This window comes from Notothenia coriiceps, unplaced genomic scaffold (assembly GCF_000735185.1).
Source record: "Notothenia coriiceps isolate Sejong01 unplaced genomic scaffold, NC01 NC01_scaffold00035581, whole genome shotgun sequence".
Taxonomy (NCBI): Eukaryota; Metazoa; Chordata; class Actinopteri; order Perciformes; family Nototheniidae; genus Notothenia; species Notothenia coriiceps.
Genome location: NW_011368282.1, coordinates 89,435 through 115,115, shown reverse-complemented (window position 1 = coordinate 115,115; position 25,681 = coordinate 89,435). Strand labels below are relative to the sequence as shown.

Genomic DNA, 25,681 nt, shown 5'->3' with positions numbered 1-25,681 from the left:
TATTCATGTGAACATATTTTAAGTGGGGGCGGACCTCAAATCCTATAGGGGGCCTGGGGGCATGCTCCCCCAGTAAAATATATTTTTTTAAATGTTGGACTTAAATGCATCAATCTGGTGCNAGCTGTGTGGTTCATAAAAACATGTTCTTACTCAATATCAAGCCACAATTATTGCTTTTATTTAAAATCGTATCATTTCTGACTTTTGTTGCTGTCTGTCACAGACAGCAACAAAAGTCAGAAATGATACGATTTTAAATAAAAGCAATAATTGTGGCTTGATATTGAGTAAGAACATGTTTTTATGAACCACACAGCTTCCGGTCTTCCTATAACACGTAATGCCGTGAGACTACCAACAGAAATACATTGCTTTTAAAATCGTGCTGTGCAACACGAAAAAAAAGGGTAAAGACTACCAATAGTGTTGGTGAACACGAAATGCCGTGAGACTGGGTTGGATATTCTAACCTGAAGTGTGGGTTTTGTTCCGCTCACCGCTGCAGGTGATTATGCGTGTCGACTTGTCAGCAGCAGCTGATCTCTCTCTCCCGTCAGACTTTACTCACGTTTATGTCCACATTGATCAGATCCAGCTAGTTCTAGCTAATGATATGACTACCTGCTTATTAAAAGACACCTAAACAATAAGCGTCGCTATGCAACCGGGTGAGGCCGCAAAGTACAGCGCTATGCATTTGTTTACATGCCCACCGGAACCCCGAGGCATTACCAACAGATCAACGCACAATCAACCCATACAGGACATCTCTTTCTCCACATTACGTGTTAGACATTAGAATTGACTATCCTTGTCTGTCACATACTCTTTTGTCTGTCACATAAGAGGGGCAACTGATGCGGTATTGCGCTAAGGGGACATTATTTTGACCGGACACTTTGACCGGAGAGATTTAGATTTGCCGGTCTTCAGCATATTTTACCGGTCATAGTCCGGTAATTACCGGCTAATGGGAACTCTGCCACACACGGCACGTATTCTTAAGTGTTTTTCACGAAGAAACCACATCCTCACAGGGAATGTTAGCCTGAATTTCAGAACTATTGGGTCATTACTTGGGGGTCAACAACATTCAGAAAGCAAAGTGAAGTTGACTGAAGTAGCACAAAAAGCAGAGGTTGCTATCCCACTGTGATCTCTCTTCACACAGTACTTGAACTCTTCATCTGAGCAGACATGTGAGTGGGTGTTGATGTTCCTTTTTTAATTTATTCAGAGGCACTGAAATCTATATTTTGATGAAATCATAAATTGATAAAGTGCCATATTTGTAGGTTGCTGTTCAGTGAAACTCCAGCAGAGGTTATTTGAGTCTCATTACTTTCAGTCACTTTCCATTTCCTCTGCTCTGCTCTGTTCCATGACCTTTAAGTCAAATGCTGCCTGAAATTCAAGATTTTAAATGTCAGGCAAGTCAGAATGATGTAGCTGTTGAAGAACTGACAAGTCTTTAAGTTTTGCTGCTCGTCTAAAACATTAAAGTAAACGAGTTGGCGATATTCTGCATTTTCTTTTAGTCAAAGAATCCCATGAAAAGACCAAAACCAATCACGTGTTTTCAAAACTCTAGTACTTTCCGACTCTGCCAGCCTGTCTGTGGTTCTCACTGCCAAGCCAATTTGTTCCTGCTGCAGAACTTAATGCCAGAAATCAGATAATGAACACATTCTTTCAATATATCATTTAACATTTCAAAAATGAGCTGGAAACTAGTTTTTGGCTAATGTTGCTTAAACAGGAATATTTAGTATTTTGTCGGGCCTATTTTCGGCTTGATATTTAGAAAATTATTGTTTACAGCAGCAGGAGATCATATATGGGATCGACTCAAAACAAACTGCCCATGATGTTCATGATCATGAGATAACGGCTGTCAATCAGTGCTAATGATGTTGTTTTGTTTTGGTGTACTGCATAGAGGAATAAGCTAATACAAAATCCTCTTTGTGCACACAGGAAGTACTTATGTTGTTAGCTCAAAATAAGGGAATATAGAATAACACCAAGGCTTTTCTCTTATAAAAAGAGTTCACATATAGTGCATACGATGCTAAAAATGTCCCCCTGCTCTCCTCATGGTAACCGGCACTCTGACTCTCGCTCCCCCTTAGCACCCTGTTTAATGATCAATATTCCTGACAACCCAAAGAGCTATCATTAGCAAAAACCTTCCCCAGCAGTTCTTGTATGGGAGGCGGGGCTCACCACACCAATTCAGCCTTGACCCCATAGATGACCCTTTAAATTTCACAATGGGCAGCCTACAATAGCTGCCATGCGCCTCGTGGTTTAATCTCCACAGCCCATCTGCTGCGGCTGCTGCCTGCGCGCTGAATCTGCGAGAGGAGAGGGAGTGCCCCGCTCCCTCTGAAGCTCCTGGGTCTGTCTCACTACATCCTGCGGGACAGCTGTATGGTAATGTGCACGAGAGCCGGGGACAGCAGCGGTCTCTGGGATTGCCAGGCAGACACAGAACAAGGACTCCCTTCTCAGTGGGAAGCCAAAGGCATGAACTTGGCAGATTAGACATTCAGGAAACAAATAAGGCTCCATCACAGACGGGCATCCGAAATCCAGAACACAACAACCCAACACACAAGGCAGCCGAGAGAGGGAAAAGGGAATTCTTAAACCATCTAAGTGATTGAGTGAGTAACTCTGCCTGCCACCGTGTGGGTTTCCTCCCTTTTAAAACAAAATACACAAAATACACGCAGTAATTAGGAAAGACATTCTATCCACAGGAGTCCTTATGTTGTGAAATAAATAGCTGCAGTATTAAGATAGTCAGCTTTTATGGCTAAAATCAAGAGGAATTAATTATTTACTCAAGCACTGCTGCAAATTCTGGTTTTATTTTCTCCCGAGCCTCAGTTAGAAGCTGGTCAGTGACAGCTGCTGTCAGACGTCTCCGGGCCGACCGGTGCAGTAAAATGTCGATGCTCGGGGAAAATCTAATCAATAATTCAAGGCCAGGCAAGTTGCAAATTTAATACCGACGCGACAATGACGAAGGACAGGCAGGGGCGTGGGCAGCAGAGGAGGGACCCCCCCCCCCCCCCCCCCTCTATCTGTAAACTGTTGCCTGGCAACAGGATTCACTCTTGCTGGCCTCCAGGCTGCAGTGTGCTGCCTCTGGCCTCATCCAGGGATATGGTGCTTTTTTGCTGTTAAGAGTCAACCAATTCTGGCAATGGATGCAGGGCATGCCATTCAGTAATGAGGCCTCGAATGACGGCTTCCATTTCAAACAATTTTGTTGCAAAATCTGACACAAAATCTGAAACCAGAGCTAGGTTATGAACCAGGGATTACTTTCCATGTGTACTATTATAATTATGTTTTACTCAGATAACAATACCATGAACATCAGGCCACAGCCCCTACAGGAAACAGCACTACATCTAGAGTTCCTCTTTTCCCTCCTCTACTGGCCATGCCATCTGTCTCTGATGCATTTCAGTGATGAGGACACTTAATTGTTATGCAGGGGAGATGTGTTTACAACAAATGGATTGTTACCAAGCGTTCAGCCAGTCTCGGAAACACAGGCAGTATAAAGTGCATCACGATGAAGGAGATGGGGAAATGATTTACATAATTTCCACTGGAAGATAAAACAGACTAATAGAGAGGAGGTGCGGTCAAAGTGCAAGGGAAGAGAAAGTCCATTTTTGGGATTTATTAAAAACCCTCAGCTAAAACCTCGACATGCAGAGCATAACTCACCGACATTAAGAAACACCAAAGCACAAACCATCTTGATGAAAGATGCTTTTCATTGGGAAAAGTGTTGAAGCCTCTCAGAAATGCAAATGTGAATACACCTGACGATAAACAAAGCAAATAAACAAAGCAGCCAGTTTAGCAAATATTTGACTTCAATGTTTTCTAATGGGTCTTAGCAGAGAAGTGCTTTTTAGCTTCCAAAGTCAAATAATTATTTATCAGTAGTGAAAAATATTACAAGCATGTTTGATGATAAGTTTAAAGTCTATGATAGCACATGGGAACCTTCATTTTCACTTTGGATTAATTTAGGAAGAATCAGCACATTCGAGTTCAACTGAAATGAAAAAATCTGTGCTAACGAGTGACTCACGACGACAGAGACCCACCGACTGCTTTCCCCTCTGCTGGTTCCCTCAACATCTTCATTCAGCTGCAAAGAGGTCCTTTCCTGAAGCAATTTGAAGTCACAGATAGAGGTAAACTGAATATGAGACTTGAGCTTTTAGACAAATTGGAGCAATATATTCCCAATTTACAATCTTTCAGTTCAATTCTTCTTGCTCTTCTCATTTCTCTGGACAGTGTTTCCTTTCATTTTCACTAAAAGTTACATTACATTACATGTTAGACGCTTTTATCCAAAGTGACTGACATACTCAATACTGTGGACAATCCCCACAGGAGCAATTTGGGGTGAAGTGTCTTGCCCAGGGACACAACGACATGCTAACTGCAGTGGGGTTTGAACCTCCTGATCTGAACACCAACGCCCCACCACTGCGCCACACGCCTCCCATAAGTTCAGAAAGATATCCATTTAATGTGTCGAATTTCCAGAACTGGATATTCATATTAGCCTTACATTTGGTCATTTTTATGAGATTGTCCCCTTCCAGTAACACGGAAATCATTCTAAGAAGGGATCTCTTAATGGACAATAAGTCAGTGTAAGCTGTTTCACTGTTCTTATGGGCACCTGATTTGGAAACTGTACTAAAGAAGCTGTCTTTTACATTTTGTATATAATTAATCCCAACCAACTACATCAAATGTCTTTCTTCCTTCTTACAGCATCTCTTTTAAATATGTTGACTTTCTTATTTGGCATTTTTGTATAGAAAAGTACCAACAACTGTTTTTTTTCCCGTTAAATGGAAATATGTTATATACTATTTCATTTCATTTCAAACCTTTATTTAGACAGATTGGTCCCTTGAGATCATCGATCTCATTTACAAGGGAGACCTGCATCATTTAGTTCCACATGAAACATAAAAACAACATACAAACAAACAACAGAGGATATCATATTTACATATTCAACATTTACAAATACCCAGAGTGTCAGAAAGCATTTCATTTAGACGTGCCTTAAATACATTCAGAGAAATAAAAATGCTCAATTTCAATTTTGCCTGTAGACTGTTCCAAGCAAGTGGAGCTGCGCACATAAAAGCTGACTTACCTAAGACAGTCCTTACTCTTGGCACATCTAACTATAAATGAATAGATATGTAAATGTATATAAAAAGAAAAACTATAGCAACTGTATATTGCCACAGGGCAGTGTTGCCCATGTGTGAGTATAGTTCTCCGCTTGTGTCTCTTTTGGGTCAAATATAGGATAAGTTTATTTTCCATATCTCTTCCTCCTATAATAGGATTTGATCTTGGTTTCTGGAGATATGGTCTGCTATCTGTACAGGCATGTCTTGTGGACTTCTCAACAATTTCCACACAGACCGAGTTCTCTTCACAGTTCAGAATGAATTCATTGAAATTCATGGCTGTCTCTGGACTCTGCCGCACTTTACCACCGTCTGCTGGATTTTCCATTAGTCACCAGCGATATAAGAGAAGATCAACCAGCGATACTCAACGGATCCTCTGTTTTCCTGCACACCATTATATGTTTGTCATGCCTGTTTATTTGAAGTGTTAAAATATGCATTAGAGCAGATAGACCTTAGAATCTGTGCTCAACATTTTAAGATGTGTTTTATATTAGGTAATACTGTCCTTTTTAATAAGTGAAGGTAACCATGTGGAAACTTTTTTACAGTTCCGATATAAAACATTACTGTGGAATTGAACTCTTGTGTGATTATCTTCCTGGAAACTATTTTACAACATAGTTTCCTTTTTTACAGTTTGTTAAGGGTCCACAAAGTATCTGAAATACAATAAAGGCCGGGCAGCACTAGAGATAGTAAAACCCTTTAAAGAATTAAAACATGAATTAGCATACTGGCAAGATGTGCAAGAGAACTCCCATCAACTCAAGAGATTGGACGACAAAGTCTGAGGATAACTGGCATTTTAGGGGTTTACATTAGGGGGGAAACAAATTGTTACTGAAGAAAAAAGTGACATTTTGAAATAGCTCTCTGGTAAAAATATCTTACCGTTATACCGGTATATTCTCAGTTGGAAATTAGGTAGAACGATTTATCGATTTTAAATCGAAATTTGAAAATGATGCGATTATCAAATCAATTACCGTAATTTTCGGACTATAAGCCGCGCCTTTTTCCCTATTTTTCGACGCTGCGGCTTATATAACGGTGCGGCTAATCTATGGATTTTTACAGCTAACGGCCAACACCTTTAACTCTATGGGCTCTATGGCCGGTCCGCGGACCCCCACCTTTAAGCGGCGGGTTCCAGCAGGAAAAGCTGGAGGCCGGAAAAGAGTGAGACAGGTAGCGCGCAAAAGTAAAAGTGGAACCGAGAGTGGTATGCCGCTGCTGCGGTTTATATTCAGGTGCGGCTTATAGTCCGAAAATTACGGTATCTTTTTTTTTTCTTCTTCTTGTGTGTCAGTCATCCACACCAATCAGAAGTGCTGTGCTCCACATGTACCAGCCATTGTTAACCAATCAGAAGCAGCCCATGATAGAAGGTGATAGACAGATTGATCCAATCACCTGCCAAGTATTTTTGAAAGTGCCTGCCCTTTCCAAATGGCTTCCAATGGAGCTTTCCTAGATGGTTTGGTGAAACAAACCATCTGAGTCGGGTTAGTAATACTCCATCACATGTTCTACATCTATTACAGGGTGAATCTTAAACTGAAGCTTGACTTTAAAGCAACCCAACGGAAGTGTCATCTAAGTTTAGTTCTTTCACTCGTAGCTCGGGCTGCGGGGGTGCTAGAGACGGGAGCACGTTGATACGACCTTCCTTGCCGGAGATATGGCCGCATTTTACAATAAACTTCCGTTGGGTCGCTTAAAAACAAATATCGCACATCGAATCGCAATATCTGTCAGAAAAATCGCAATTAGATTTTTTCCCCAAATCGTGCAGCCCTATTGGATATTGTTCTTTTGAAAGTAAAGAACAAGAACAAGAAACAAGAAGAAAGTGGACTTGGTAGCAGGCGTAGTGTTCGCAGGTGCGTCTGCAGCTGGTTGGGGGGATGGAGCAGCAGAACAACCTGGCCACGAGGCTCTCTGACGCACGGCGAGATCCCACTCTCTCCCACGCTCATCACAAATTGAAGAGGCCAGTCAGACCGAATCAGCACTTTCTGCTCTCCACTGTAGCGTGCTGATGTTGTGAGGAGGTGTAAGGGAGGCCCTGAGAAGATCAGGGGAGATGAAGCATGAAGTGCACATGTGGTTACCGAAGGCATTAAGCACCTCCAGGGTGACTTCATCTCCACTGACTCTGCTAAATCTAATGTGCATGAGAACTTCTCAAAAGGATTTCATGATGTAAGTTTTTGTGGTTGGAGCAGGCAAGCTCCCATCTGACATCTTTCTGGTGTTGAGGAAAGCACTTCAACTCGACTGTACTGGGGAAAATTATAATGGGATATGACGCCATGCCAACCTATAAAGTCATGGTTTCCTGTCAAATATGTATCGCTGTCTAAAAAATTACCCCAAAATGTCAGTTTGAGTTGAAGGCAATCTTGTTGTGGTTCTTTAATTCATAAAATATGCCATGCACTGGTATTCTATATGTCAGGTATTATTAAAGGGCTCCCCTTGTAATACTGAAAAAGTTCAGAATAAAGTTTCTGAATTAATCACTTTAATGAAGGTGTTGAGATTCTCAGCTGCAGATGGTGTGGGAGGCCGCCTTTGTGGACTTATCAAGCCCAAATATTTAGTCATTTTAATTGGTAAACACCGACAGATAGGAAGTGGAAATTAAAGGGGATACTTGGCGGAGTTCAAACATAATTTCAACACATCATTAATTAAGATTATGTACATCTAGTGACAAGAAATTAACCTGTAATGATTTTTAAGGGTTTCATTTTAACGGTCACACATTTAAAAGGGTACCCTGTGATATTCTGACAACTATTACATCTGTGTGTGAGTGATGTTTATATGAGTGGGTTCTGCTAACGACAGCGGCAAAAGAAAAATAGAGAGTAAATAATGAATGATAGTTAGAGAACAATGTTTTAGATACACTGGGGAATTTGTAAAATGTATCGCATCAAAATCCTTGGAGAGTGAACTACTGCATATGTGACAAAGTTTGTATAAATTCCCCAAAGAGACCCTTAAAACCACCATCAAATATCTACAAGCTATACTGTCCATATTATACCCGGATTAATGATTCATCACATTTTGATACAGTATGTTCCATTAGAGACCAAGGAGTCAGCAAATAAGTATGCATGAACAATTCAGAGGGAAAATTCAGTGGGAAAAGAGTGCTTTAAAAAAGTTAACTTTAGGAGTAACTTGAATGTGGCTGAGTTTAAATTCTGTCCCCAAGATGGTATTGTTTTCCCCCTGGACTAATGGTAAGCAAGTGGGAGGGTGTAACGAGCGGAGTAATGAGGCAGGGCTAATTACATCAGAGCTCTGCTTAAATGAAAGGCTGCGGATGTTGCTACTCAGCTAAGTGACGTAGCAGGAAAATCTAATGTAGCCATGGAATCCCTTCATTGTCATCAATCACAGTGAAACACAGGATGCTGACACACTGCAGCTGAGACACAAACAAAAAGATCAAGCAGCTGCTCTGTGCTCATGTATGTGTGCAGTTCTGTGAAGAGCCTCTCATTGATTTTCCATTTTGTATTAGTAAATTAATCCCTACAATGTGCCCCGCCTGTCCTCATCAGAGGAGAGAATATTGATTGCTTGGTTATACAGCCCTAAGGAGGCCATGAATTGCTAATCAAAATCCAAATTCTGCAGGGAAATGCATCGGGGTAAATATTCAATTCCTTGCCACGCAAAACAAACAGCGCTAAACTGCTGTGGGACTGAGGAAATGGAGCAGAGTCACTGGTTGTTGTTGTTGTTGTTGTTGTTACCTGGGATAATTAGTTTTCTTTAATTTAAAAACCCAGGAATGGCAAGAGTTGTGTGTTAACGGCATAGTGTATACTTTAAGCGACATGAACGTTTCTATTGTTTTTAAAACACAAACGCTTATCCTGGGAATGACAGGCTTTTGCCAGAGATATTTTTATTGCACGTTTCAAAGGATTATCCATTCATACCATAATATGGCAGCAAATATTGAAAACTAATATTAATAACAACTGACTAAAATTAATAAGTAATCTAGAGCCCCAACAATGTCATTAAATTGCTCTTTGTGCCTGACCAACCCAATACGTTCTATAAGACAAAGAACGTATGCCCAAACTTGAAACTGAAACAATGAATTCAAAGATTAATCGATTGCCAAAAAAGCTGCACACTGCTCTAACAAAACGTAAACACTAGCAATTGTACTTTTTTTTTTTTATGTCTGACAAAAATAATCCTTACACCGCAGGCATCTCTGACAAAACAACATCTCACAAGCCAAGATGGTGCTTTTCCCATACTTATAAAACTTGGACTGAAAAGATGAAGATTATCACGCAATTTAAATGTTGTCTTGGCAGCAACAAGAGGATTGCCGGTGACATACTTTTTCTGGTGCGATACTTAATGCCACGCTCCTGCCTAATGTGAGATCGTGATAACACTCCGGAAAACACTGGAGCGTTTGAAGTACTGCTTTATCACACACCTCCCTCCAATTGGTTCTCCTCCATTATTATCCCTCAGGCAGCACAAGAAAATAATTTCCCCTCACGCTGAGATAAAGTGTGTATACTTAGACAAATGCACCCAGGCAGCTGGCTGAATGTAGAATCAGTATGAAATGCTGAAATGAGATTCTTACTCTTTTCTACGTGGACAATGCTTTTATTCAACGAGAAGTCAAAGCTTTCATGAGCAGTAAGAATACATGTCTGGATAAATGATGTCAAGCTGGTAAAGGATCTACTTTTTCTCTCAGTGCAGATCCATGCACACACAGTGAGACCGATGATAGATCAACAGGGATGTCTCTGCTTTATGTTTTCCTTGTAGCCTGATGTGACCTACCATTAATGCAGATGTGCTCCCTGGGAAATCGATGTTTATGCTTCTCATGCTACCTGGCAGAACAGAAAAACGAGAACACTTTCATGGAGACGCAGAAATACTGTAAATGAGATGATGTCCATATTGTCTCAATGGATACATTAGAGAATGGTGCATTTGATTCTACATGAAGCTTAAGGCACAATAAGATTGGGCTTTGTCAAAAGATGAACTATCAAAAGCAATACAAGCCATAGATAATCCCTGTCAACTATGAATTATGATCCACTAGAAGTGTGCGGTTGTGTCTGTATTTGCTTAGAACCTTTCTTTTCATTTTGCTGTTTCATGTAGGTTGCAAATTGCAAGAATGTATCCAAGAAGAAAATAAAGAAACTGTCAGGTGTCCAAAAAGCCCAAATATAGTGGACACAAAGAGGACAACGTTTGTCCAAAACAACAGCAAATCTGGTGTTGGTTCTTCTCTGCTGCGAGCACTCTTACCCTTGTTGAGCTGGGGTGGGACATCTAAGTCCTTCTCATTCTGCCATTAAACTAAAAGTAAAGTATGTCAAAAGTAGTCCAGTTAAAAACTATTTTCATCTAGAATTGATCCCCTCCATATCCAAACAATCAGCAACAATATTTGCAAAATAAACTGAATTTGTATCGGACTTTAAGTTATTGTGATTTTTAAAGTCTTGTTCGACTATAAAAAATAAACTGATGCACTTATAAACTCCTCGGTTTTCTTTATAAACAACCACAAATTAAGATCCCTAAATAAAAAGCATGAACCAGTAATATATGTGAATCATGACTCCACACATGACACATGACTCAAACTGCAGTAGACCGGACTGAGCTCCTGCAGTCAGTCTGAAGCAGAGACGCAGCGTTTGACCTCCCACTGCTACAGAACGTCAAAGATCACTGATGCTCTACAGGATTCTCCATTATCACTGCACTCCTTCATGCCATGCCCAGTCAGAATACTGGCAGCCACTTTGCATCTGCCACATTTTTGCCCCATCAAACTCTAGCAGACCCAGTGGTGATATTATAGCCAAGCAAATCATCCAGAGACCCCAGCAAGGGGACTGAAGGTCAAACAGTAGGGCAACTGTTCATTTGGGACAGTTATTAAAACAGCCATTACAAGTTATCCTGGTACTTCAAACATGTCGGTGAAATGTATCACCAAGAAGCCTAGTTTATCCACTGGTCACATTAGACATCTTCCATCAAAGTATTAATACGATTAATATTTCCTTTTAATTGATTGGCATTTAATGGTAATGTTAAATGGACTGCTTTTAAACAGAGCTTTTCCAGTGTTTGCAACACCTCAAAGCGCTTTACCTCAACACAAATCATCATTCACACACACACATATATACATAGGCAGAGATTACCATACAAGGTGCCAAATGCTCCTTCTATATTGCCAATTTCAAATTTAAGCTGTTTCTGAAAACAAAACTTAAACAAAACCTTTTGATCTTTTATCACAGACCGTGTGTTTGGGAATTATTTTCCAAGGATTTTTCAGTAAAATTACCATGGCATTAAACCTGAAGAGACGTGCAACAGTGTAAGAGCTTCTCCAGATTATTAATGTGGTATTGAGTGCTGCACTCATAGTCGTCATAACAACCTGAACATTTATTGAAGCTCTTAGCTGTGAGTGTCTGCATGTGGGAAATGAATGAAGAGTTGGTGCTTAAAAAACAGCAGATGTGTGTCTGAGGGATACGGGAGCAGCTTATAAATACTCATTTATGGAAGAGGTAGAGAAGAGGATAGAAAACAGCAGGAATCGCGCAGTGTTCCGGCACTAAAGATGGGATTGGGAGGTGTCCGTGGTTTCACAAAACTAAAGCGTGAATAGAGAGAGCCACAACAGTGATGCTGATAAACAACTGCAGCAAACAACATGAAGGATACCCATCAAACCACAATGTCTTCATCAATGTCAAAGCAAGAAGCTAGTATTGAAGACACAGGATGTGAATACAGACATCGCCTTAACGCACAAACCCTTTGAGCAGTAATCAGCATGGGGAAGGTCCAGGGTGACTCTGAACCTCAGTGACCATTTCAATTTAGTTCATGCTGCCCCCTAGAGGTAACAAAACGCCATTTCCAGCTGTTGCAGACACGCATTTCAAGCACCAGTTGAGAGCACAAGGGGATTGGCTTTTCCCTACTGCACATGAAATGATGCTCTACATGAAACTGTGGAAAGAAATATAAGAGTAAAATAAGTTTTTCTTACCTGTTTGTTTTACAAGTTCCATGACAGGAGAGCAGGACATGGAAGAGAAAAGAGAGAACAAATAAGTTAGTGAAAGGTTCATTATTCAAAGTCAAGAGAGTAAGGTCTGCTACAATAATAATATAACCCCATGGTGGATGGATGGTCACCCCTAATGTTAACTGGAATGGACCCCAGCCCAAAAATACCCTGAATGCTAGTAAATGGATGGATGGATGGATGGATTATTTTTTTCATTTGAAAATCTGGGCACTGACCATTTCTTGTCCTTCGTTAAACCTTCAATGATCTGTGGACTATTCTTAGTCACAAGGACAATGTTTCTGGACACGTGCTCTTATATTGAATTTTTCCGATGTCAGTTTTCCTTTTTTTCCTGGGGCAGTCCAAGAGGAAATTGATTAAACCCATTGTTTGAGGGACACCAGAAGTTTCATAGACCAATATGTCAGATGAAGGGCAAATTAAGTCAAAACTTTCTTCACTGGTATGCAGTACAATGCGTGTTTTAGGTGCACTGACGATATCTAACTACTGTTGCCATTACTGTTGAACTGCAACACAAGCAGGTGGGGTGAAGAGGATTTGGACAGCAGATGGTAAATGGAATCTAGTAACAGTACATATTTGAAATTATGCACACTTTAAGGTTTATATTTCTATTGTTACATGCTTTAATGTTCAAAAAGATCTTTATTGTTCTCATACTGCCTGCGCTGCAGCACCTCTTTTCACCCTCTGTCTGAAACCAGAGCCCAGTCTGCTCCGATTGGTTAGCTGGCGACGGTGTTGCGATTCGTCAACCGCTTAGAGATGTCCCGCCCCTTAGCCTAACATGTATAATGTTTTTGAGCGCTAGCCAATAGAAGCGCAAGTGTTACATAGTGATGTTACTGTGTTACAGAAGTAAATAAAGGAGCATTTGTAGACCACATTACACACTACAGGGTGGGGAACCCCCAAAAAGCAGAAAAGGGCCTCTTTAAGTTAAGCTGTGCAATATGTAGCTGGCTTCACAATTTCAAAAAAATTTCAACCTGATAATTTACCCTGTACATTTTTTTTTATTTGAAGTTTAAGAATGTCAAATGACTCATCAGTTATGTGATACAAGATGAGAATAACCTGCTCAGAATAAAAATCATAAAAAAGTTCATACAAAAGTCAATAGCTTTGAACTTGTTTGCATGGTAGAAAAAAATGTGTCCTTCTGTGAGGATGACTTGCAAGGACTAACAAAGGCTTGGATTCAGAGGTATTTGTTGTGGGTGTCTGATGTCATGTTGTGTTGGGGATTTTTTTACTTTTGGTACATATAAATCAATTTTGGTTCCTTAGTTTCTCTACCAATCGTACAGACCGGCACATGCTGAAACAGTATTGGCATCAAGGATTTAAAGCACAAACAGCTGAAAAGAAAAAGTAATTTCAGTGTTTGGTTCAAAGGGAGCTAGAGCTGGAACAGTGAGGAACAGGGACAGTGTGCAGTCAGTCGTCTAAAAGCTAGATGTGAAAAAACTCCCACACACTGAGAAGATTCAATTCACAGGAATAGAAGTGCATTTATTTTTCACTTAAACCCTACTTTACTGTCAGAAATGTGGTCACTTATTCATTTAAAAGTTGCACAAACAAGAAACCCTCAATATGAAATGTTGTTACATGCTGTCAAATAACAAAATTGACATAAGACATTCAATGGAGCTCTCAAAACCGCCTCTTAAAATGTTCTTTAAAAAAGGGACGAATATGGACATTATGTAGTACAATATGGAAGGGAAATTGCAGCAATTCCTCTACTGCGTCACAGACCTTTGAGGGGTGACAAAATTAGAAAAGTTGTACTAAAAAAGGTAAAGAAAGTGCATTATAATAGCTACTGAAAATGTAAGAACATTCAGTTCTCTCTCTCTCTCTCTGTGTGTGTGCATGAAGAGAGAACGACTAAATTGATATAAAGGGTCGTCAACGCAAAAGCTTGAATGTGAAATTTGTCAATATTGTGCCAGGCATGCAGCCATGCTCTCTGTGTGTTGTACCTAAAGAGGGCGGCTGAAAGGGAGCTATAGTTTCCACATCATCATTCTGTTAATGACACAAAGGAGAGGTATGTCCTTGAAACTAAAAAGCTATATTTCTGTAGCGGCCAGAAGGCTGGCGTATTATTCTCTGCCATCCATTAATGGAGCTGAAGCTCTGAGAAGTATGAACTCTGGGAGGAAATAAGCTTTAAGCTTTCTAACTACTGCAGCAAGAAAAATCCTCTAATGGATGTTATAGGAGAGTATCCTGTATGATGCTGAAGTGCGGCAGTCATTAACACATCACTCTTAACACTGTTTCTCTCTAAGATATTTCTCTCTGATATTAGTTGATAAATCCTTTGGCCATACTGTAGGTTGATGTGATGTTTGTCTGTTAACAGTATAGTGTGTCATTAATTAATATTCAATATTCCAGCACAGTCTATTATTGCTTATGATTCACCACATTACCAGTACTAGGAGAACATCTCAAATAAATGCATCCACCTCCGCACAGCAACAAAGAGGCCCTAATGATTTGAGTAATAAAATAAAAAGGGAAATGGAAAATTGGAAAGGCGCAGGAAGACTAATTTAAACAATCATTTTGAAGCTTTTAATGCAATGTGGGCAGACAGTAGAAAGAAAATCAAGAATCTGAAGATGACGTGTTTGACTGTGTGGGGGAAACTTCTGAAGCAATTGGAGTCAGGACTCACACGATGGAGAGCTGGAGCTTTGATGGCAAACACTAACGGTTTATTTGGAGCTTCGGCCGGAGAATTCACAAGACATGTCACGGTTTGACCACATGGTTCAAATGCCACATCAACTCTCAAGAGCTCTTCTATAGTTCGAGGTTTTAACTAGTTCGGAGTGTAATAATCAACATTCTTTATCAGCGAGACTAAAAAAATATGGACCCTGAATCTAACTAGAGCTGTCGTCCATAGAAAAGAATGTGCGCCAGGGAACCTACGTTCCTAAAAAGAAGGGCTTCTAGATGTCCCTAAACTATCTCATGTCAGCTTGTGCTCGGTCATAAGCTGGCAACAACAATGCACCCAAGCTGCCCCTCCTTAAGAGAGATAGCAGCAATACCCAATACCCAAGGGAAAGGAGACAGTGAAAAGAGAAAATGATGAACTCTGTCAAAGGTTGAATACCTAAGCAAATTATTCCCCAACAGACTGCATTCAGACTGACAGCAGTAATGTTTCCTATTAGAAGTGAAACTCTGAAACCGAGGGGCTCTAGGGTCATCCGGCAAAACAAAACAAAAAGCGCCACATTGCAAATGTATATTTATGGTTGGGTTCTTTGTGAAATTAGCCGTGTTAATTCTGATGTTTACCTTGAGGGTTGCATAACTGAGGATCAAATGAACGTCGCCTTGATAGCTTTCCGGAGCGGTAACATTCGGTCTCATCGTATTATAAACCCCTGTGCAGTGTTTTGGCATGTGATAAGCCTTCAAAGTCATTGATTTATCACTCAGACTAAACCTCTTGGATCATGTTTCATTTTTCTCACCGGTACCTGTGGCAACGCGGCCCCTTGTGGGTTTTTTAACAGAGAGCTATTTTTGATCTGAATGTGGCCTTACGTGTCAGACCTGGAGATACAAGCACACCTGGGCCAAGGTCATTTATATACTGCACAAATTATAAATATGGATGTCATGGAACCAACCTGGCAATCATCCATCAAATCTCACATGTGCTGCTAATCAATGTCAGATGGTGAATGAGATAAAGTATCTCGCATAGACTTAAAATGGTCACCGACAGCCGCGAGAGAAATGACTGAATATCTCGGAGAGGTTATTATGTTCAAGGCTTGGTGCACACGGTCCTCGTTTTATTCATAAAGTGTCATAATTATGCTACATTGAATGTTAGATTTAATATTCTTATGACCTAGTGTTGGAGTCCTAAGTAAACTACATGTAAGCTTCTGCAAATGTGGCTTTTTTTATATTTAAGATACACTGAATTTGTTCTTTGTGGATAAAATTGTCCTACTTTTTAAACAGACAAACAAATCCTCCTAAGTCATTTTATTAATCAGGTGCTCTGCTGAATATTTCTCGAAATAGATTTATGAACTTGTTTCTTTTATGTTGAATTCAAGCAACAATTTCTTACGATAGTTTGTGACATGAGATTTTTAAACAACAATTCATGGTCCTGTGTCTTTGGAGAACGTGTGCTACAGATATAAATGTGTTGAATCAAAACACCTCTAAAATAACTTGTTTACACAACACTGCTTGATTTAATAATAGACTGGTGAGAATACACTGAAACAAATAACTTTCAATAAAACAATCGTTTCTATTAGTTCCTCTCATATAAAAAGCGGATTGTCTGGCCAACAAACAGGCCTTGTATTATGAGAAGGTTATACAAGTCTGTTGTTGCTAGGCAAGTGTTTAAATGTATGCTTACTTTCTGAACAATACATCTCTGTGACATCAGCGAGGCTACGCACACTCACTCAATCACCTACAAACCTTCATCTACCTGCTGTTTAAGTAATAAGGAGGCACTTGATACTTCATCAACAGCAGGTGAAGGCTTTGGGGAAAGCTCAGGGTTTTTACCTCTTTACAAATTAGCAATATGGAGAGCCTTGTCATGAAGAACATCAGAGATAAAGCTGCTGTCAGATCTGACTTTAAGTGTGCTCAAACGTCGTGTTTTTTGTAATATTTTCTGCCAATATTCCTGTCGTTGTGTTTTTAAATTATACATAATTGTTGTGATAATAAATATATGTCAGGCTTCCCGTGTCTGACATCTACCCAACACACTTTGTTAAATAGCATTCTCATAACCGTTTCACTGCATTACAAAACTGAGGCATAACTACTTCTATAATATGACAATAGACGCTATATTCTTGCTGTTGCGGAGGTCACGGACTGCAGGAGGTGTGCAGCCAGCCCTGCACTACAACAGAAGTGCACATGAAAAGCATGGAGACCACACAGTCTGCCTCAGACAGCAGGGTACAAACACAGATTAGACAAACTATGCAGACGGCCGCATCAGTTACAGCCAGTCAGCTATCCATTCACAGGCTGTCTTCACTGATGGCCAGATTACAGCGAGCAGGACACTGTGAAAGGCACGGGGCGGCTTGTTGAAGGTCAGCACTGAGAAATGCTGATACAAAGACAGAGAGGGAAAGGAGCGGACTCGGTGATTCACGGTTCACATTTCTAGAGGGAAATCACAGCAGCGAGCGTCCAGACAGTCTGGTGGAGCGGCCAATTGTAAAGACGAAATAACATCAAAGAACACATTTTAAAGTGAGCGGGTTACAAATCAAGAGAAAGGAAACTAATCTAAATGTAGAGTTTGTGTCACCCACAGAGATAGAGAAACTTTATAGAGAGGTATATAGGAAGAAGGATCTGCAGCCTTTACATTACTTGAGCACAAATCGAAACACTTGTATTTCAGATTCTATTTAAGCATGTCTTTGTAACATGAGATATTCATGATTTAAAAGTCTCAAACTGTAAGTTCAACAACGGCTGTTATCTATTTAGATATTTAACAAAAGTTAACCCTTCTGCTTCGTTTCGGACTTTGTGTTTATCTTTTGTTCATATTTCAATTTGGCCTTAGGATGTTGTTGTATGTATGTTTATGTATGTTTTGAGTGTGTGAGGACCCCAGGAAGAATAGCCAATGCTCATGCTAGTGCTAATGGGGATCCTAATAAAGACAAAGACAAATTTGATCCTCAAGCTCCTGGAAACATAAACAACTAAACAAACTATCACAAGATTTTGGATATAGCTTGCTAATGTAGCACCACACTCAAAGTAAGAAGCTACATTATCAGGGCCTTTGAAAAATACAAATTGAATGGCAAAAAAAACTAGTTTCTATGTAAAATCCCATTCAATTCCATCTGAACCTATAGCGCCTGCATGTTTCAAAACAGAAACTAGTGTTTGACAGCCCATTCAAAATGAATAGCAGCCTATTATTGTCCCAGCTTTTGAGACGTTATGTGTGAAAGTCGTAAAACTCTGAGAACACACCTGCTGGCTGCCACCAAAGTGAAATAACGCTATAGTGTTTGTGTGTGAATTAATGCAGTGCGAGTCTTGCGAGAGCAAAATGTCGGCCTGTATAGTTAGCAGCTATCAAACACCAAGTATTTCAAACATCTAAGAGCTTGAGTGTGCGCGCTGTCACCCGAGGGTTGCCCTTTAAATCAGATAAAAGTGTTTGATTTATAAAAGAATACCTCAGCTGACTCTACAACTACAAAAGCTTTGAATTCTGTTGAACTAAAGAGTAGGTTACCCAAGAGGTAATTTCAAATGCAAGTCTACTGAATGTGTGCAATATTGTAGAAGTATGTAGCAAAATGTTTGCACAACCAAGGAAAAAATAACTCCACCGGGCGAGTAATGAAAGAATTTGTATGTGTGAAAGTGTTTAGGAGGTTACAATTTGCTACAGATATTTATCTTGAATTATGTTTAGGAGCTTTGACACTTTCCCAAAGGAAGAGTGTATCGTTTCTCAGCTCCAGTATCTAACAGCATGGGAAATGTCAGTGCCGTCAGGCCGCCCTGTGGCAGGTGGGCGCACATCGCTATGCAGCACGCTGACACTGTTTGTAAAGCACAAAAACAGCACAACACTGAACAACCCCTGCATGAACTCAGGAGGAATTTAGATTGGCTCAAGTTCACCAAACACGTTCAAAGTCAAAATGCAAAGACTGATTTGACTTTGTTGAACACAAGCTATATGGGCAGATATTTAAAAGGTAATCACAATACTTTAAATACATCATTAGAATAATAAACATGAGGAAAGTATTACAAAGACAACTTGACAGATTAAAGTTAATGCTTTTCCAACTAAATAATTTCAGATGCTGAACGCGCTATGGGTGCAGTATCTCCAATAAAATCGGGGGTAAATAGAAACCCTTTGGCTCCGCGGGTGTTAGGAGATGGCTAACTGGATCTGTGCTCCCTGAAATGAGATTGCTTCTCAGAATAGCCAATGGCAGATGCCTTCCTCCCCTCTGTGTTATTTGGAGCCCAAGGGCAGCGGAGTCCAGCGGCCTGCAGGGTGCTATGCTCGGTCCTTACTTCAGGACAGGCAGAGGGCTTCAGGTCCAGTGGACGATATGATCCATCTTTCAATCATTGACTCATGCCTGCAGAGCTTAAAAATTGGTATAAAATGCACCAAGGTACCAGCATGGGATGAACGCAGGTTTAATGAATTACAGCATGACAACCACAGCAGCCTTCAATCAATCAATCAACCAATCAATGTTTATTTATATAGCCCAATATAACAAATGTTACATTTGTCTCAGTGGACTTCACAGTTCACAGCCTTGACTCAGCTTCTAAACTTGTTCTGCAACTAATTCTCAATTTAACTATAGTGAAACATTTCTAAATCACAATTTCTGAAAACCTTAATGTCATGTCTTTAAAAGTTTTCTTTTTTTTCTGTATTTTGTATTTATCTCACTGACACATTTGAGTACAAATCTTTACAACAGAAAAACATAAAGTAAAGAATGGTGGCCCTCTTTACTTAACATATCACTCAAATGACTTTCTTAACTGATTAATTATCCATTAATCCACTAAGCGAGTACTTCTCCACTATTCCAAACCATTACAAATATTAATCAAAACAAATGTTCACAATGGTGTCTCCACTTGTCTTACTTGGTAAAGAAACAAGCATTGTGTTCCAGTTTTTCAGGAGATAATTCGGTAAGATGAAAATAGAAAACTGTAAAATATCAAAAAGTCAAAAACCAAACTAACCAAGGAATCTCCGCTCAGCTTCCTGTGAACATTACTCTAATTAGTTTCAATGTGTTGCATCAGTAATGGAAAAAGAACTTCAAAAGATGATAACATGAATGATCTTCTTGTGCCGTCAAACCCAATTCTCTACATATGGATATCCAAAAATCAGGAAACAACTGTGAACAGGTCTGAGTGGTGGTGTTGCATGATGCAGCGGAAGACCATATTTTCCTTCTTTTCTTTAACACCTATCTAGGAAACTACATTAGTAAAGGCAGCAGCACCTCCATGGCATTAAAACATATCTAAATTGAAACGCTGAGTGCTAATGAATAGAGGTAGGAGCGGCATCATTAATGAAGCACAGAGGAGTTTAAAATAAATGTACTGCTGCTGACATGCTGAACAGATTAATTTACTTAGATATATTTAAAAGTGCTTAGTATGGAGCACGTAAAAGGGTGCAGTGCATTGCTGATGTTAAAATACTTTTTGTTTTGTAATTAGGAGCTTGTTGCACAAATCTAGTTTCCCTGTAGTGGTTGCTGTTAGTGTTCCTGCTGCTATTTGTTATTACAACACAGAGGATTCCCTGTATCCCTAATGCACACTTTCAACTGTGCTTCTTGTGAAATAGCTTTGAGCTAATATTCATGTCTCGGTTTACTGATAACACTGTCTTGTTATTTAAATTTGACAAAGCTACTCAACCCTATCCGTCAGCATTGTAGTACTTACAAATGTGAAGAGATAATCACAGAACAGTGACGGGTTGTATCAACAGGTTAAATCTTTTTCAAAACAAAAAACATGAGACAAACAAAAATAAAAGAGCAGCAAAGACAAACCACTGATTCAGATTGATGCTGACATTTAATTAGCCGAGGTAATTTCAAGGTTTTGTTGATGGAAAACAGTTGTTTTTGAAATGTGAATAGTTAAGACAAACAACACTTGAGCCGCTATAAGATCATCTGACTCGGTAGTAGCAGGATCAGGAGCTGTATCATGTCGCCCTGGTTGTCACGTAACAGACAGGGACAGACAAGTAAAATGAAAGTGAATACGAATGTCCTCGGTGTATCCTGGCATATGTTTTCAAAAATAGATACAGAAAAAGTAATGAATTAAAATAGTGACAGATGGCTTCTTGATGTCCTTTTGATAGTCTGATTCCTAATTAACTAAAGAAACGAATATGCATGTAAACGTACTAATTTACTGATGGAAGTGTACTTTAGGCTCACCACCAGTGAACAGTGGAGCAGCAGGGGATACACATGCAGCAACAGTTCCTGGGTGGATACACATGCCTCTCAGACCAATGGGCGGGGATGACTACTTCTCTCAAAATGGCTAAAAAATGAACCAAATAATAGATAAACAGAGCAAAAACCAAATAATTGAAATACCGTAGTGTTAAGGCTCTAATAAGGTGTGTGTATAGATAGCCACAGGAAACGCTGAGGTGTGAATTTGCTTTAAAAAAGTTGCCACACACCCGCAACACCTGCTCCAACAGCAAATGCAACTTGCTGATAATACAGACATAGCTGCTATGGGCAGGTCCAGATCTCCTTACTCAACAGGCCTGCAGTGCAGGGTGTGGAAATGTCCTGCGGTTAATGTTCTATATCTTGATCGCCATTTCCTGCAACAGCTGGATGCCCATTTTGGCTCCGGAAATACAGAGTGGCTTTTCCTCGTCACATTTTGATTGGAATGTTAACCTAGGTCTATTTTTACCAGTACACTAGGAGAAGAGTGGCGAATGTATGAAAATCCCGTATGCGAGGCCGTCGCAGCACTGTGAAAAGTTCTCACAATCAGATTGCTTACCTTGCACTCATTGCAAGTGTCTTATCAGAAACTTCTAGCTTGACGACTTGGCGACTTTCTCGCTACATTTGGCGAGATGGGCTGGGTTTTTTGGTTGAATCATTTGAGGTACGAGAAATTATATATTTTTGACACTTTCTCTTAGAAATCTCCCATAACCAAGTCAAATAGTACATTTTGATTTAAAGCAGAAAAACAATGCATGTGTTTCCATCCCTTGATTCTGATCCGATTCAAAATGTAATGGGTGCTATATTTGGCCCTTCCATTAATGTTCCCAAAACTTTTTTTTTACGTAATTCCGACAAACCAAAACATACCTCTTTGGCCGAGGTATAATGACAAAAACAACAACAAAATAATATTTGAATCATAAAAACGTTATATTTTACAGTATAGTTTGTTCCTTCTGAAGGCTTTGAGGCTACTTAAGTCGGTAGCATCCTGCAGAGACCCTGGGAAATCCCAGCTATGCCACTCACTGGAGACAGCTGCCACACGCACAGCAGAGCCCGCGTGGCATCCTACTCTTAATGGAGCAACAACCCTGTGATCTCGCCTCGTGGGACCTTCCTTTTAGTGCATCCAGCTAAACAGACCTCGTAAACAAACTTTAAGCCCAAGTTCCTCCTTATCTTCCATCTAGAGATTTCCAATGCACTCGACTTTCTAAACAACGCAAGCAAATAAGCAAAGTAAAAGTGTTCCTGAGGACAAACACAGATGCCTTAGACTGATCCGATGGCATCCAGATGGTAGAGTTGAACACTTTGATTAAAGGCATTATCTCAACTGTGCTTTTTACTTTGTTCTTTCCTGTTTAACAGTCAAGTCAACACTCATCCAGCTGAAGACGAAACCCATGTCTTTGCTGCTTTTACCAAAAATACTAAGTGTACATTTTGTTAACAGAAAGACTGATGTGGAACCGATCATTTAAAACAAAATGTAGTGTATCTCCACAAACACAAACCAAACGGTCTGCAGTCAAGCTAAGTAAATGTCATAATTATTGCAGGTATTTGATGTTAATCGAAAGAGCGGACAACTCTTTAAAGTGATGACAAAACATCTTTGATGATGAGTAAAAGTATGATGTCAACATACATAAGTGTACAGGCCTTATGTAAAGATCGTAATCAGGAAATGGGCATTAAATGTTAACGCCAATGACGGTTTCTCCCTTTGTCCTTCTCTTTTTCCCTTAAATCAATGCTGCCTTGCCTTGCATCAAAAATGTGACATGTTGAAGCCGAGACTGGCTTAACTAAAGAAACCTCCTGCGGTCTGTCTAGATCCTTTGAACCTCCTGTTTAACTACTGCATAAACAGCACTAATTAAAACTAAATCACCATAATAGACCCTTTGTCACAAAAAGCTGCTCCACACTGCGGCTCGCTTTGATCCGAGAGAAAACCCTGAAAGGAAAGAGAAACGCTGACAGAACCCTGTCATTGTGACATCTATCCTTATTTCTATTTCAGTCTGATATTTCACAACCTGTCTCCTCACTGCCACACCTATCTTCATTTTCTTCTGACAGACTTCAGGTTGATATTTTTAACTGCCTATCTTTCTATCTCTCAAGACATTAAGAAATCCCTGTCAGCGCCGCTCCAACTCAGAGGTCAAATGCAGTCGTGCAAGAACAGTTGGTGTCCATTTCACCAAGGATTGTATTAATATAATGGATCATTAAAAATCTTGACAAGGTTATTTATGCACATTTAAAAGAAAATCAAAAAGTAAACATGTTCATCAGCAAAAATAAATAGAAAAGCAAAATTAGTCAATATTGAGATGGGATATTTGGCATTTCTTTCCGTATTTAAGATCTTTTTACAACATTTAATTTTTCTAATAATCAAGATTTACATAAAGGAAGAAGTGCTTTATGTAATTAAATTAATACGCATTCTCAAATGGCATTATAAATAAATGATTTGTCTGAATAAATATGGTATATTATTCATTCTCAATTGTATTAATATTAATTAAATTGTAAAGGTTGTGATTGCGCAGTAACTGACTTTAAAACGGTAGACTGCCGGTGACAAAACATGGAGAGATTAAAGTCATTTGGAGGATTAGTATTTCTTTCAAGCTTTGTGCTTGGTTAGTTTGGGAAGCATCTTACTTGACATGGGAATTTAATCTTATTCATTTCCAAGCTGAATTAATTTAGCAGTAGTGTCAAAGGACAATTTTCATACGAGTAGCGTTAATGTTGCAGATCTTAAGAGCCAAACTCATTTACTGCCAGAGAGGAAGAAATGACTAATGTTGGAGATCACTTACGTTTTGGAACTGCTTCAACCTCAACTTGCTCCAAAACATCAGAGTGCAAAGTTATAAAAAACGATAAGATAGTGCATTCATAGCATCTTTATCCAAAATCCTAAAAATAGGCTCATTGGCGACGGTCTTTTTAAGGTTATATGTCGGTGGCGGTCATCTGCCATGGGTGGAGCCATGACACGCGAACGTACGCAAACTACTCAAGTTCATCCGACAAAAAGGACAAATCTATCTTCAGAAGTTGCCTCATTTTATTTAATTTATTATAGTAGTACTACTACGAAACTCTTTTTGATTAATGTTCAACCAAAACATCACTAAAAGGAAGTATTCTGCATTCTGGAAGCATTCTAAGTTGTGTTTGGGGGTGCGACTGACCATTGATTTTACCGATTTAAAAATTCGGCAGAACTGAAAAACATTCATTTGGTTAGCAAACGTGTAAAAGTTAATTTTCGACATTCAAGACGACACTTTAAATATTTTACTCTGATTGGCAGCAGTTACACATAGCACCATCAACCTCTCTAAAGAAAGTGAGACATGACCTTTGACATTTTCTTGTTCTGTGGCTCAACACAACACGTATGACTGGTGGTACGTACAAGACTTACCCGTCTGCGACAGAAAGGCAAACCCTGGGCAATGATGTTGATGCTAAATATCTTGAGTATTTTCTGAGGGGGTAACGGTTCCGTGGCAACGTCCTTGGCTTCTGCCCTGGCAAGTGGCTGCTTCTCCACGTCGGATGAAGTTTTCTCTTTCCCAAAGGAAACATTTGGCATCTTTCTCCGACCACCAGACGAGAAACGCGGGATATGGCAATGCCTCAGCATTGCAAAGTAGGCTGGCTACTGGATCATATCCCAGATGGCGTTCCGAAACCTGGCCCACTACACGTACAAGCCGATAACTTTTCTCAAATCACTGTAGCAACTTCCTTGGACCTGAAAACCCTTGTCCAGACGTCTCAATACTGTGCTCGATCAGGCACCTAACTACCACTTCACCTACCTACTCAGGACTCATCTCCCTGCTGACTGGCACCCTTTAAAATATCTCTGGAGTGTGAGGTCACTGTTGCGCTCAAGCCAGGCGGAGCAGCTGCCGTCAGGGCCTGAAAAGAGGATGGACAAACTCAGCCTCTCCCCCTCAGACAGGCACCGTGGAATCTGCTCTCATGACCCCTCGGTGGGGGGATGTGTATCAGCAGTCGTCCGACGCAGCTCACGTGTCCGGAGAGCTTCCTCATTGTGGTCATTCTCTGACCCCCCTCTGGACCTCCCAACTTAGTGAACTACATCACCACTGAGCCCAGTTAACTTT

The 25,681-nt window shown here is 40.0% G+C and overlaps 1 protein-coding gene across 1 annotated transcript in view; it reads right to left on the bottom strand.

Moving 5' to 3' along the window:
• Positions 1 to 25,379, bottom strand: part of fbxw7 (F-box and WD repeat domain containing 7) — a 76,114-nt gene extending 50,735 nt beyond the window's left edge. Inside the window, exon 1 of the mRNA XM_010791617.1 lies at positions 24,970 to 25,379. Within this exon, the coding sequence (XP_010789919.1) occupies positions 24,970 to 25,191 (222 nt within the window). The 5' untranslated portion in view covers positions 25,192 to 25,379. The remainder of the gene's footprint in view (positions 1 to 24,969) is intronic.
• Positions 25,380 to 25,681: the final 302 nt, after the last annotated feature.